General features: G+C 43.4%; 2 protein-coding genes across 3 annotated transcripts in view; both read left to right on the top strand.

Annotated features, from left to right (window-relative positions):
• BEAN1 (brain expressed associated with NEDD4 1) overlaps positions 1-1,360 on the top strand; it is a 73,532-nt gene extending 72,172 nt beyond the window's left edge. For both annotated transcript variants that reach the window (XM_064519715.1, XM_064519716.1), the window contains one exon: positions 905-1,360. In XM_064519715.1, coding sequence (XP_064375785.1) covers positions 905-1,253 — 349 coding nt within the window. In that variant the 3' untranslated portion in view covers positions 1,254-1,360. The remainder of the gene's footprint in view (positions 1-904) is intronic.
• Positions 1,361-9,345: 7,985 nt separating this feature from the next.
• LOC112987650 (uncharacterized) lies at positions 9,346-14,927 on the top strand. The gene is made up of 2 exons (XM_026107616.2): positions 9,346-9,701; positions 11,671-14,927. Exons 1-2 carry the CDS (start codon positions 9,384-9,386, stop codon positions 13,150-13,152), a joined length of 1,800 nt encoding a protein of 599 aa, XP_025963401.2. The 5' UTR covers positions 9,346-9,383; the 3' UTR covers positions 13,153-14,927.
• Positions 14,928-15,447: the final 520 nt, after the last annotated feature.

Raw genomic sequence — 15,447 nt, 5'->3', positions numbered from 1 at the left:
TGAGCCTCTCTAGACTGTGTAGTCCAAGCTGCAACCCTAAACTGCCTGTCTGCATTTGCACCAGGGCAGCAAGTGCCGAACACCCTCACAGACTTGAGGAGGTGATAATCTCACAGCTCTAGCTTGGTGGCACAGACAGAACTAATAAGCCCAGGTAGACCTGAGCTGACTCCATGTGGAAATCCCAGAGATCGGTCTGGTGGGGAATCCAGTGAGTCTCAGACTGTCCAGCCTGAGTCTATCAGGATTATTCATCCCAGCTCTGCACCTCACCCAGAAATCCCACCACCCCTGCAAGCACAGATCACCTGCACCTCAGAAAATCCACTTCATGTAACTGCTGGCTGAGCACAGAAAGGTAGCATGTCCTAGAGGCCCAAGAGTCAGGAGGACAGGATTTGATACGATGTTCTGCTTTAAACTCCATCTAAAGCTCTCTATGCCTTATTTCCAGAACTGTAAAGTGGAAACATGACTTCTTTTTGCCTCATCCACTTTCTAACTTAGCTACTTACAAACAGTTGAGAGCAGGAACCATCTCTCACCGCACACACATACGGCAACTGGTGCAACAGGCACAGCTGTGCATCAGCCAGCAGTATCATTCCTCCGGCTCCCATATAACCAGCAGGAAGGAGAGGGGTTTATCCCTAGGCACCTCAGCTGTTACTCTCATACAGAAGGATGGGATCTGAACTTTTACTGAGCCTTCTGGGATTAACTTGAGGTATTTGGAGATGTGTATTCAAGTATTATTGAGTGTCTCACATGGTGGGGTGAGGATGTGGGCGGAGGAACAAAACACCAGATAAGCCTTTTCCTCTCACTTTACCTGCCTGTCACGTTGAAAATACAGTGTGTCATTTTTCACACAAATCTAATGAAAAATTTGTTTTTCTTTCAGCTACGATGAGTGTGTGGGGCCAGGAGCAACACAAATATATATTCCTACAGATGATCCCCCTCCATATTCTCTTACGGACCCTTGTCGAAGAAATGAAATATCTATAAACATTAGCTTGGACGACGAGGCAGCATCTGGGACTACAGAACAGGCTGCGAATTACGCAGTCAGACTGCAGGACTTGCAGCAGCCCATTTCATCCATCTCTTTGTCATCTTTCACTTTGGAGGCTGCTCCCCTCTACGAGATGGTGGTGTGTGAACAGAATATCCCCATTCCACTCGTTCCAATGGATGTACTGAAAAATTCTTCCACTGACTATCACACCCTTCTGAACCAAATCATGTGAATAAAAGTGACTTTTCCTTTCCATTCTTCTGAAGGACTCAGACCGAGAAAAGCATTTAAATGGAAGAATAAAACCTCTGAAAGTTTGATCTATTTTATATCTTTAAACAGAGATGTAATGGGATTTTTTTTTAATTTTTACAGTGAGTTTTGAAAGTTTAGATAAAATTCCCTCTTTGTGCTTTGAAGTGTTCCCATCCCACAGCATAAAACAACAGCAATGGCAAGCAGTGCATCTGACCTTTTTGAAGCATTTCAAAACACATTGAAATCAAGGACTCTTAATGTAGATACAGGTTATCCAGTCAACCCTACCTGCTGATTTTATACTTTGCATGTTGTAGAGCAGAAGGAAAAAAAACAGCATTTTGTTGTCTTTGTAGGTGTCACTAGTACATTTCATTAAGTGTCTTGGAAACAAGAGAGAAGCATTTTAAAATAATTCTTTGTCTAAATAAGTATTTCACTAGCCAGAGACAGAATACTGTCTGCAAAATGTGATTAAAAATACCACATAAGAACAAAAGAAAAAGGAAGATAATATTTTGATGTTCAAATTCTTCCTTTGTATTGTCTGGTCAGTACTAGACTTTCCAGACCATTCCAAAGCCTGCTGTAAGCTTTTCTCAAAAGAAAACAGCAGCAAGCAATGGAGAGGTGGTAATGGATCCCCAAAATCTAGTTGGCTTTACCTACAGAGGCCATGCTTCTGCTGTGTGCAGGCTTGGGAGCCATACACCTTTCATAGCAATTTGAAATAGCCAGGGGAAGGGCCGTATCTGGAATCCCAGATGATGTTTCATGCTGATTCTCATTGTGCATGACTGCATTTTCAAGCATCGACTGATCTCCTTCTTCAGTAAGAAGCCTGTAGTGTTACAAAGGACCCTGACCTTTCCCTCAAGTAATTGCAAAAGTGTGTCATAAATAATAGATGCTGAACTTGACATGCCCAGTAACTTAGAGAACCTCCCTTTGTGCAGAAACTCCTTTTATTAGACAGGATTTGTTCTACCGAAATTTTGCTACCTGTAAATCCGGCATCTGTTCATAGCCTTGGACTCCTTGCACATTCATTTGATGAATGCATACAAGCAGGAACAGGAGAGGGAAACTGCAGACATGAGAGTTTAATCTTGCACCGTGCACAAGCACACTGTCTCCACGTTCTTAGTCCACAAGGACTAAACCACATTCTCAACCAGTGTCAGTTAGCAGAGTTACCGGTCTCACCCGCATTAAATCCCTCAGAGGTATTTTCGCTGAAAAAAATTGTTTCATTTTTATACTGATAAAAATGGATGTCAGTATACTACCTCCACTGAAGGATATGTAAAAAGGAATATAGTAAATATATAACTGTATTTAAAAGGGAGCATCATCCAAACTATTAAAATTGCACTTGGGTTTTCTGTAGATACTAAGTAATTTTCAACTGTAATCATCACTCAATACTCCAAAGATTGACACAATTATAATTAATACATAGATGGGACTTAATTATATGGTTCTTACAGCTATATAAATTTCATTATTACAGAGTCATATGCACATGAAAGGATAAGATAAGTTTGCATTTTTTGCTAAGTAGGTAAGAGTAAATATGTATTTTGCTAATATAGAGAATTCTTTCACAGTTCGGCAACATTTTCAATGTTCCCAGTATACTATAGCCAAAGCAAGCAACAAAAATTCACAATTTAACATTGGAAAAAAACTGCTAGAAGGCATCACCAGCATGAAGGCTACATTTCACATTCAGATTTGTAAGAGACAGAACTATTCCTCTGTATAAATGACCAGTTGAGACAGTTGTGTTGGATACAAGGTATCCTGCAATGAGACAAAACTCTACACCATTGTACTAGGGCCAGAAAAGGACACCAGCGTAGAAATATACTAGTCTGTTTTATTGGTACAGAAATATAATGTGAAGCAAAGCACAGAGGTTTATTTATGCAGAATAGGACTTGCTGTCACAGCTGTGTCTACCTGCAGCCTTTGCAGACCTGCCTAGAGCAGGGATGAGGCACTGGGACAAGGCTCTGCTTTCTTGGGACTGCCATGGGAAAAGGAGAAGGGGAGGAGAGGCACATCTGCTAAACAAATAGTAGAAGACAAGTATGAAATATGATTGCCCCTCCACCTTTTCCCCCCGCCCTTAGAGAGAGAGAGAGAGAGAGAGAGAGAGTCTCTCCTTTAACCGTAACAAGGCAACCCTGAAGGTTCTTCTCCAGACAATAAAAGGCTTTTCGTGTCTGACAGAGTCAGGCCTCTACTCTGTTACGCATGCCTACAGCCTGTGCATTTTGGGAAATCCTTTTAACTGTTGGGCTCTTAACGTGACAGGGATTGCATGCTCTTCCACTAACTTTCCATCTGTGGAAAAGAGATAAGATTTTTCAAATAGCTAACTTTAAGCAGGCCTCTGATGAAAATGGGAGATTTATATTTTAACTCATGATAAAAATGTTTGCAGTACTAAAATTGTGAAAAACTAATCAAAATCTTTCTTCATTTGATAAGAGTTAAGAGATCCTTAGTATTGTGATCTGGATTTTACCTAGCAGCATTATTTACAAGCAGCTGTCTACTCCCTCTTGTGGTGTATTGCTTTATAAAATAAAGTCATCTACAACACAGAGCTCACAGCAAGGCAGCCATCCATCAAGATGTGCCCAGCTTTTTTGTCCCAGGGACATGGAAGCCAATCAGAACACACACTTCCATGCTCACATGAAATACAGAAGCAACATACATAATGCTACTGGTGTGGTCCTTCATAAGCAGTGATTTTACATTTAGGAAAAAAGTACGAATACTGTAGCGTTTCTGTAAGTTATCACTAAATGCATAGGCAGGTTATCTTGACAGAAAAGTTTCTATTCAAAAACATTTGATATCTGAATATGACATAAAAGGTTACTTCATTCATTATACACAGTATATTTAAAAAGCAAACTGTAAATTAAAAGTGTGCTATCTTCAGTGACACCTTACCAAGATCGCTTACAAGAGTGACTTAGAATTTTCTATTCCTGTTAATCTTTTTAACAATGTGATATCCAACAAAGTTGTGAAAATGGTTTATAAATCCAATCCATATACCACTGCAGACAGACAATAATAGAAAGAGAAGTTTTCAACTGAAAAGCTGCTCTAACATCTTCCATTGCTACTGCCAGAATAGTGCTGAGATTTCTTTTAATGATGCAGTAAGAACATAGTTTTTATTTCTTAGCAAATATTTAAGATTCAGGATAAATCTCACCAAAGTTGGCAGAGCCTCTCCCAAGTTTAATGGGAGTCAAGTTAAGACTCTAAGAAACTCCTACCCTGCTATCAGATTTTATTCAAAACTCCTATGCCCTTTTAAAGACTGTCCTAAAAACAGGCTGAACACAGTCCTTTTACATGATTAATATCAGAAAGAAAACTGTTTGGACATGCTAAGTGCTAATAATACTGTATGTCTGTAGACATCTCCTTTGCTTCAGTTTTTAGTATACCAACCTTTACATAAAACTTTCAGTAAAGAACATACATGGATTCCATACAGCTCCTGTGCTTTTTATTGCATCTGCATCATTTTGGGACTATCCACAACCTTTCCCTGCCTATTAATCAGCTTGACTAAGCAACATCGTAGTTCAGCCACATACAGCTGTTAGGAATCACAGGAACAGGGTGTCACTGAATCCTCCCTTGTGTCCTGGAGCAGTTCTGTGGGGCTGCCAGGTCCCCATACACAGCACATGGGGCAGCATGTGCCCAGCCAGGGCCCAACCAGCACAGTGCTGCAAGAGCAGGAAGGGAAGATTCACCAGTCTGGAGCAAAACACTCAGGCATTTCAGGAAGCAGAAGCCATCACAAACATACTCATGGGTACCTTTGAAAATTACTAGGGTTAGAAGACTGGAAAGTGGCAACATACTGATCACCTTCAAGAGGAAAAGCCAGGAAATAACAGGCCAGTCTTCCCAGAAAGATTTAAACAAATCATTTTTAAGCAAAGCAAGATAAAAAACAGGCAGTGTGTATCTGTGGAGGACAAACCACACCAACCTGATGTAACTGGTTACCAGTTTTATGTGGCAGAACTGCTACTCATGGTAGAGTCTCACAAATCATTCTTCTTCTTAAACTAGGGAAACATGGTCTACGTAAAACTATAACCACAAATTATTTAGTTAAAATTATAATCATCATACAAAACAGCACCTATCAATTGTTTTCAGTCAGTTTGGAAGGATGTATCAGATGGGATTACAGGGCATCAGTGTACTGAATCCAGCAGCAGTCAGTATTTTCATCAAGAGCTTTGAGAAATAGAATGGACTTATTAAATCAGCAAATGACATTAAAATGGGAGTTGCAAGCATATTGGAGAGCAAGACTGGAATTTGAAGAGACAGAGAAACAGTCTGGAAAGAACAGCATGCAATTCAATGAAGACAAATGTGGCTCCTACACTTGGATAGTATAGGCTCAAATTCACAAATGCAGGACACAGACCGACTTCTAGACTGCAGGAGAATATCTGAGAATCGGACTGAGTCACACATGCTAAACATGAGCCATTAAGGCTATGCTGCCAGAACACAAACTAACACACACACCTACACACACCAACAGCCTGGGAAGATAAACAGAGCTATTATTCCTGAAACATTCAAAATAACTCTCTATTCACTGCTGGCAACGCCTCAGTTTGGAAACAGGGTCCAGTTTGAGGCTCCAAAAGTCAAGAAGGAGGCTGACTAACCTGACTGCCCAGAGGAAAAGAACAACTTAAAAGGCATGGGTTTTTTTTAATCTCTTGCTTCTGCATGACCGAGAATAGGAAGCTGTTCTCCACCACCATCTAGAAATGAGATACTAAAACTTCCCTAAGGGGAAGTGGGAATTTATATTTTACAAAATTCAGAGAAAGAAAAAAATCCATATGTTACCAGGAATGGGAAGGCCATGTTTCAGTCCTCTCCTTGTGGTTGAGTTTTGCATGTCCCCTCTGTAGCACTGCTTCGTGGCCTGGTTGTACCCTTGTTGCTTATTAGCAACTTTCCAGAGCTTCGATGTCCTGCCAATATCCTCCAGTAAAAGAAGATTCTCAGCCCACATCACATTAGTGACCCACTAAGAACTGCATGACTTCTAACATCATACTTTTGTCACAGCAAACAGCTTTCAGTGAAAATACTCATCACTACAGTTGTATCCAAGCACCTCCTGGATTTTACTGTGACTCACCCCAATGAAGGTAGAGAAGCTCTAGCTCCACTAAAGTGATGTACTATGCGAGAAGTGGGAACCGTAGACAAATCAGAAAGTAAATTCCATGTTTTATGAATCATCAACAGCATCCCATGCATTAAAACTTCTTCTCAGCCTCTTCCTAGCAAAGTTCATATTCATTCACTCAGTTCACAACAATGCATGCTTGAACACTGGCTACTGAACCAATAAGCATATGATAAATTCACAGGTCCAATTTCAGACAGTCCATGTACATATTCTCACTTCCATTAGGGCAAGAAAAAGTAACATGCGAAACAGTTTCCATATTCAGCAGAGGCACAATGTTAAAGCTCTAAGGAGGCTAGACGTACGCAGGGTGGGCCATTTGTGTTTTGGATCTGATTCTTTATACTTGTTCTCCTGCATCTCCTATCACTATTGTTTCAGCAACCCTTTGTTAAAATCAGCCCACTTCAATGAAGAAAACCAGGATATATGAACTGGTACTATTCACTGGCTTTTGGCATAATATCCTTTGAATTCCACGTAAATGACAACAGTTCATAAGTACAGCCAGAAGCTTTCTTTTTACTGAATTGCTATTCCTTCTCCCTCAGGACTAATGACTGTTTTTTGCCTTGGTCTGGTCAAAGGAAAAAGATTTAAAAAGAAAAAAGAAAAGGAAAAAAAAAATCACATCACAGTTTTGCTCCTAACAGGAGTTTACATTTGTGCAAGAGGTTAAAGCCAGTAATAACCAAATCAGTAAGTCTAGAAAAGAGCAAAACATCTTTGCAAAACCTTTCAAAGTTTTTGTTAAAGAAGGAATGAGATAGGAGACTGCACAGCTCACAGAACTGCAACTGGCCTTTCAGGCATCTGTTTTCACAGAAAAAGCACTCTGCCCTGTTGGCAGTGAGGAGTTGGTACCACACACACTGGGGAAATGATCAAACTAGTCTTTTAGAGAACAGACTCTTAATGTATCAACTTTTAACAGGACCTTCAAAAAAAGGAACAGAAATCCCATCCTTGGGGACTATACTAGGAGACTATTTCAGAGAATAGCAATACAGTGATAGCTAGATAGATCAGGTGACTCAGTACATACTCTATTATGCAAATATACAAACAGGCTTTATGGAAAAGCAAAATACACCAAAGAACCAGCAACAAAGCAAGATGCCCTGTACCATTCTGCTAAAATATCCTGAAATTTAACAAAATGCAACTTTTCTATATATGAAAGAGAATTGCAAAGGTTCCAATCCAATCTTCCCTGGGGGAGTTGGTGTGCGGAAACATGAAATCAGACCCTCTCATTTGGGTCAATAAAGTTCTACATATGGTGAGAAAAGAGTTGAGCTGCCTGCAGGCACCCTACTGAGAGCAGAGCAAAGCTTGTCTGCATATGCATGCACATATGGTAGGGGAAGAAACTCAGACATTGCAGCAGATGGCCTCATTTTAACATGTGGTGGTAGCATGGGGATTTTTTCCCCCCTTCCCTCTCAGCTAGATCAGCAATTTTTATATAGCAATTATCCATACATGAATTCTACAAAAGTATTTCCTAATGACATTTCACTTGGAATGACAATCAAAAACATATGTTTTTTGAAAGTTCTCTTATCTGAAAAAGTCAGAGTTAAAACCAGCTTATTTGCAACACAGCACAGTCTTTCTACACGGGGAAAAACTAGAAGGACTATGTTCAAGCAAACCTGAGATTTCCCTTACTAAGAGAAACCATACAGTCCAAGCAGTTAACAGTACAACAGATACCCACTTTAAATCTATCACACAACAAGGAAAACCTATAGTAAGATGAGCTGTTAAGAAACCACAAGGTCAAACTCACGCTTGCAGCAAGTCACGTCAGCATAGGCACAGCTGAAGACACAAGCCCAGCTGCTCTGCAACATACAGCACAGTCTCAGGGAGGCCCCTAACAGCACCAATTTATGGGATCACACAGGTGCACAACATTATTGCAGACTGAGGAAGTGACACTAAGACCCAGGTTTCAAAAACAAGATTTGCAAAATTAAAGTCGAGCTTGTTTTCCACCTGCGGGACCCCACTTCCATTTCAAATACGGCCTGGGGAACTTCTCACCCAGGGCAGCAGCAGACACAGCCTCCTTTACCCGACTCCATCCTGGCGCTCGGCCGCACCATCTTGTTGACGCCTCCTCGCCCCGAGGCGACGGCGCAGCGCAGGCCGCCGGGGAGCGCTCCCTCCGCCCGCGTGGGGGCCGCCAGGCCTCGGGAGGAGGCAGAGGAGCGGGGACCGCGGCCAGGGAAGAGGGCCTGGGGCAGGGGGGGCAGGGAAGGTGGCTGAGGCAGCGCTGCGAGGCGGCGGCGCGGGCCCTTGCCTCAGCGCGGAGCCGCCGCGACGCCGCCCGCGCTGAGGTGAAGCGAGGTGAGGCGAGCGCCTCGCGCGCGCGGTGCGGTGCGGTGAGGGCCTCGCGCGCACGCTGAAGCGAGGCGGACGGCGCGCGCGCCCTGTGGCGAGACGAGGCGAGCGCCTCGCGCGCGCGTGGTGAGGTGAGGTGAGCTGAGGTGAGGTGAGCGCCTCGCGCGCGCGTGGTGAGCTGAGGTGAGCGCCTCGCGCGCACGCTGAGGCGAGGGGTGGCGGACGGCGCGCGCGCCCTGGGGGGAGGCGAGGCGAGCGCCGCGCGCGCAGAGCCGAGCCCCGCGGCCGCCAGGCGGCGCCCTGCGCGCGGCGGCCTTTCGCTTTCGGTTCGCCGAGGCCCGCCCCCCGCGCTGAGTGACGCGCCGGGGCGCCAGTAGCCGCGCGGCTCGCCGCGGCGCCGGCCAATGGCGTGCGGCTGCGATGTCGGGCGGGGGCGTCGCCTGCGGCCGCGCGGCGCGGCGGGCCGGCGCCGCCATGAAGGAGCCGGCGGCGGCGGGCGAGGAGGAGGCGCTGCTGCGGGACTACCTGGCCCACTACGCCGCCCAGGGCGCCGAGGGGCGGCTAGCGGCGTGCGACGAGGCCGCGCTGAAGGCGAGGGCGCGGCGGCTGCTGGGCCCGCGGCGGCGCGGGGCGCTGGACGTGCGCGGCGTGGCGGAGCGGTGCCGGCGGGCCCGCGGCGGGCCGGGCGGCGGCGAGGTGCTGCGCGACCTGCTGAAGGCGCTGGAGGTGCTGGAGCTGCTCTGCGTCAACCTGCTCCTCTCCCCGTGGAGGAAGGAGATCAAGTCGCTGAAGGTAGGAGCGCCGCGCGGCCTGGCGGCGGCCCGGGAGCCTCACGGGGCCCGGCCCCAGCGGCCGTTACCCCGAGGAGGTGCGCGGGAGCCCCCGGGGCCGCCCGGGGGAGGAGGAGGAGGAGCAGGACCAGGAGCAGCGGCCGCGAGGCGCTTGGCGCGGGTGCTCTCCTGCGCAGGGCGCCCCGCCGTCAGGCACCGCTTGGGTGCCGCAGGGCAGCCGCGCCGCTGGCCCCGGCACTTGCTGCTCCCGTGATTTTACCAGCTGCCCTAGCTGAGGTGACGGCAGGAAAGCCCTCTGCGGAGGGCGGAAAGGCTGCCGCTTTTTGCAGCACGCTGAACACAGTCCTCTCCCCACCCTCTCATTGCCCCGAAGAACATAAGCAAAACTCATTTGTATTTAAGCAAAATCTCCCGCTACCCAAAATGCAAATCGGCTTCCCTTTATACAGCAAAGATGCTGGTAAGGAGAAGCTATTTCTTTCCTCTTTCCTGCCTTTAGGGACCTCTGTGGGTTCTCAAACAGCTTTAGGTTACTGTTCCCCACACACATCTTCCACAGTTAGTGAGTTCGGCTTTCCATGCAACAAGAAACTTAGACTTTGCTAAAAACAAAAAGAAATTTTAAAGACGTGATAGCTACAGGGAAAACTTCATTATGTAATCCAGGGTGCAAGACTCAGAATCTGCCAGAGCCAGCTGAAGGCCTGCAACAATTGCACTGAAAGGCACAAGCTGAAGAACAAGAAGTATCCATGTAGGTACACATTTCATAAAGCTACTGGTCATATGCACATTTCACCTATTTCCTTCCTTTCCCACCTCTGATGCCACACCCCACAGTGCCTGGTCATTACTTCCCTTCTGGAAGGAACAGGATCTGGGGAACAAAAGTCACTGTTGACAGCTTTAGCTGAAAACAGACTGAGGCCCAGTCCTACATTATATTACAGCCTTTTATTTTAACAGCATTCTTATGGGGTCTGCTTTGTGCTACTCAAATCTTGTATTTGTGGGACCAACTCTTAGGTCTGACTGTGTTAGGAAGTAGCTAAGTCAGTTGCAAGATGGGCAGCAGCCTGAAAACAAGGTACACAGACTGTGAAAGTCTTGACTTTGTATTCCTGGCTTCATTCTGTTCTGACTTGCCTGGAGCTGGTCATCTTCATACTTCGGTCAACACCTTCTCTCATCATATGGTTTCATGCAAAACCAAAAACTACTTCCTCTTTAAAATCTAGGCCTATTGCCTTAGCTAGCTCCAAAATGGAGCCAAGCATTCAACAGTTTCTTAGCTGTTGCACAGTAGCAGCATTTATGCAAGTGAAGTTCTGAAGTCAGTTTGTGCAAGGCATGCATGTTTTAGCAGTATCTCCTCTAAAATACTCCTTTGATGTAAGAAGGTATTTTCAAAGAAACAGCAACTTAAGTCTGCATTAGTAAGGTTAAAGCAAAAGCCTGAACCAAGGAAAAAAACTTAATCACATATTAAATAATATGACTAATAGACAAAAATAAAGTGCATTATGTCTGTTCCTTTAGGAAAAGATCAGGCCTCAGTGATTTATTTCATGAATTTTCATTTGTTGAGGAATCTTACATTCTTCAATGGAACACAATCTTTTTATTATTTCTGAATTTCTGTAGTTTGGCCAAAATCTCTCTTCTCTCCCCCCCCCCCCTTTTTTTTTTTTAAATATTGAAGCTCTGGGCCAGTATGCTAGCTAGTTTAAATTAGCATAACTTCTCAGAAATTACTATGCTGGAGCAAAGCTCTAATGTTTGAGAGGCTGACAAAATAATACTGTTGGAAAAGCCTAACTCACCTCAATTCAAAACTCAGTAAAACTTTTAGGAAAATAGTTTCTAAAAAACTTAAATAATTTTGGAGAAGTTCTGTTTCTAGGAAGTCTCTTGCCTTTTATGATTTTTGTCAGTGTTCATCTGTTTCTCAATGTTGCATTCTGTTTCAGACTTTCACTGGTAATTTTGTCTACTATATTCAATCTGTGCTCCCAGATGACATAGTAAAAACAGTACTGGAGAAAATAGGCTACATTGCAACAACATCAACAGAGTTTTCACTTGTCAGAAAGAGAAACAATGAGGAAACAAAGCAGACTGCATTTGAAATATTCCTGGCAAGAATTGAGTGTGAAACCATCCTTGAAATGACAAATGAAGAAAAACAAGGCAATTTGGAGAAGACCCTACAGAAGAGAACACAAATGCACTGGCATCATGGAGATAAGGACAAAGAGGATCAGACACCCCTGAGAGAAGACTGTGAAAATCTGGAAAACAAAGAAAACAGTGAGACATCTTTGTGCCTTGCTACTCAACTTAAGTCTTCAACTAACAGCGATATATCCTTTGAAGCTGCTAGGAATCTTAAGATCAAAGATGACATGTCTCAGTTAGCAGTTTCTCAATCCACTAACAGGCTTCAGGAACACCAAAGGCAAGTCATTAACACAGTACACTTTCCAGGCAAATGCTCAGACAGTGAGGACTTCTTGATCAAATATAGTGACATTGTCATAAGACAAACACCTATTTTCAGTGAGAATCTTTCTCAAAAGGCTTTTGAAGAAAAGCCAAGAGACAGTTTAAGTGAAGAATGTGTTTTGGCAGTCACTGCACAGTCAACTGAAAATGAGATCCCACCTGTGCCACTCTCACCAGGAGCAAGCGGTCCACCAGCATTTGCAATATTTGCTGACAGCTCTTGTGACAGTAAAAAGAGTTTGGAGTACAAAGCTCAAGAAGTCCCTGAAGAATCAACTGAAGCAAAAATTAGCGATGCCATAAACTGCATAGACCCAGACCCTGCAGATGAACCCAATGAGCTGAAGTCTCTGCCATACAAGGACATTGCATCTGTCCCAGACCACAGCGTCCCTAGGGAGGAGGAAGTCTCTGAGCTGTCTTTAACCTTTACTAAACTACAAATCAAGGAAACTCAAGAAGAGCTAATGTATCCAGTAGAGGAAACTGGGCAACCTGAGTCAATAGCATATGTAAGTACAAGTGACAGGAATGTAAGAGATTTTAATCATTCCAAAATAAAACGTGCATACCCAAGTAATGCTCAGACACAGAACAGAGCAACTGCACATACTGAGCTGTCTTCAAATCTATGCTGTTCTACTAGGAACATGGAGGGTCCAACCAATGGGTCTGAGAATAAGAGACTATTAATGGATGGTCCTAATGCGCAGACCGCTTCTGTGTGCTTCAGACACGTTAGGGAGCCACCTAATCTCACCTACATCCCACCACAAAGTATTGATGTCCAGGCTCCAAGCACAAGCAACACCAGTGCACATGGTAGGAGGAACCTGTTGCAACCTGAAGGAGACTCTCCTGAATCCAACGAAGTAAAGTTGGACAGTTATAATTCAAAAATAAATGAAATCCAGGAGCCTTATGTCATCATTGACAAAGTTGACTAAGGAATGCATTGCCATCATACTTAATTCTACTGGTGCTTTATTTGTAAGATGTCTGCGTTTTTTCCTCACTTGTGGCCTTGATCATCTCTTCAACAAGATCTTATCACAACAATTAAAAACAATAATACTTTTGGACAAGTGGAAAAAAAAGGGGAGGGGGAAGAAAATAATTGAACAAAGTTTTAATGGCCTCTTCTCATTTGGAACTGAGTATTAAAACCTGAATGGTCACCTTTCTAAAATGTAGATACTTTTATAAATTTGCTCCATTTAATTTATTATTTAAACCTCTAGATCCCTTCTGGCTGTACTTAACGTCAGAAAAGTTTCTTCAGTTAAGCATACTGTTACTTCTGCTTTTTTTTAAAAGACCTGTTCTTGTAACAATCCAAGAACGAAAATGGAGTCTAGCATGCTCTAAAATGACAGAAATGGGTAAACATTTCTGAACTGGAAGCCCTTATGTTATAACTTTACAAATGTTTTACTGAAGGGTATTTGTTAGCTCATAACACTCCTGTGGAGCTGTGCTCTGGGCTAATATTTCTGTCATTAGCTGAAAATAGGTTTAGAAAGCTTGATAACATTCTCTTTTTTAAAAAAAACTTAAATAGCCCTGTGAATGTTTGGGGGGTTATTTTGTGCATTAGGGGTAATAGCTTGGATCTCCTAGATGTGATAATCTTTATCACAGGTTTTATACCTATTTGTCACTAAAACTGTTTTGTGGCAACCACTGCAAATAAGCACTGAGCATCATAATAGTTCACTGCTACCAAAAGAGGGAGATCTTGCTACAGCTGTCACCTCCCTTGCCCCTGTTCCTACCACTTACCTTGCACCAGCCCTAGACTTCACTGGGCCTTTCTGTGAGCCAGTTTGTCTCACTAAAAGGAAGGGGAGAAAAAAAGTGGATACACTCCCTGGCATTTCAGTGGCTGGAGAGAAGGGGAAGAAAAAAGAAGAAAAAAAATTTAGAGAAGGAGCCCAGTAAGTATTAGAGCCAGGATAAGGGATATCCTGTAGGTGAGTGGTGTGTGAAGAGGGTTGAGCCTAAAAGGAAAGGGAGTAAGATTTTTACTACCAGTTCAACAGTATGTGCGACTGCAGTTGGAATCCTAATATTGAGAACCTCGGTCACCTCTAATGCCTTGCTGGAAAAGTATCTAATGCAACATTTAATTACATTTTGCATTTAGATGAGCAAGCAGTCAGCTGTACTGTGTTTCAATATAGAATCTTCAATGCTTCTTAATAAAAAAAATTACCTAAAAACCAGCTTATTTCAATACTGTTTCAAGTAACTTCAGCAACCTGCTTCTTAGTAAAAATTACTTTGTGTCCAGTAGCACTTCAATCCTAAGAATGTTTGTTTCATGTATACCTAAAATACTGACTGAAATCAGTTTGTATTAATTGCTTACAATGGACTTCCATACCAAAAAACAGGGGGGAACGAGATTATACTGGAAAAACTCAGGACCTAAAAATGGAAAATATTCTGCTTTTTGAGCAACTCACCGAAGTCCTGTCATCGCTTAATTCCAGTGGTGTAGGAGGAATAAAACTTTGACCAAGCTAATTTCAAATGACAAGACTGCCTTCAGCTTTGGGTAGGAGTTTGGGGGGAAACAAATATTACAAATATGCATACACAAATCAGTATCTCCTTGCTTTTCTTTCTTTGGAGTACCTGTGTCCTCACTAACCATTTTGGTTTTTATAAGATATATTTTCCCCTGTGGGGGTTATTAAAACTTTGTTTTAAATCTTAATGTTGTGTTAATTGTCCAGGAACTCGTAATTTAAGGCTGCAAAACTTCTCACCACAAATGAAGATGCATTCTGAAGTGCTTAGATAACTACCAGCACTACTGGATCCATATACCTATCATCTCATTTTTATTACATTCCTTAGAGGAAGAGTAATTAACAGTAACTTAGACATGAAGAGCCAAGGCACAAGGAAACTGAAGACCACCGCTTTGAATTGTTGCCATTTTATGGGCCTAATTCCATTACAACTGTATTTTTGGCCTTCATTAAACCCTTGTTCAGTTAACATCTACTGTGATAAGTGCTAGAAGTCTTTAAATACTAGTTTCTCCTAATAAGCCTGTACAAAATTGCTTGTCTTCACAATACCTGGCAGGTGTGGGACCTAGATCTTCACATTACCCCACCTGGAACAAAGTTTTTGGAGCTGAGTCTCCCATGTCCAAGAGTTTATGATCAACCTGACAGGGGAGAAACAAATACACATACAGAGGGTCTTCCAGAAGAGACAAAGCACAG

This window comes from Dromaius novaehollandiae, chromosome 13 (genome assembly GCF_036370855.1).
Source record: "Dromaius novaehollandiae isolate bDroNov1 chromosome 13, bDroNov1.hap1, whole genome shotgun sequence".
Taxonomy (NCBI): domain Eukaryota; kingdom Metazoa; phylum Chordata; class Aves; order Casuariiformes; family Dromaiidae; genus Dromaius; species Dromaius novaehollandiae.
Note: the sequence above shows the minus strand (reverse complement) of the source record. Positions and strands in the feature narration are given on the sequence as shown.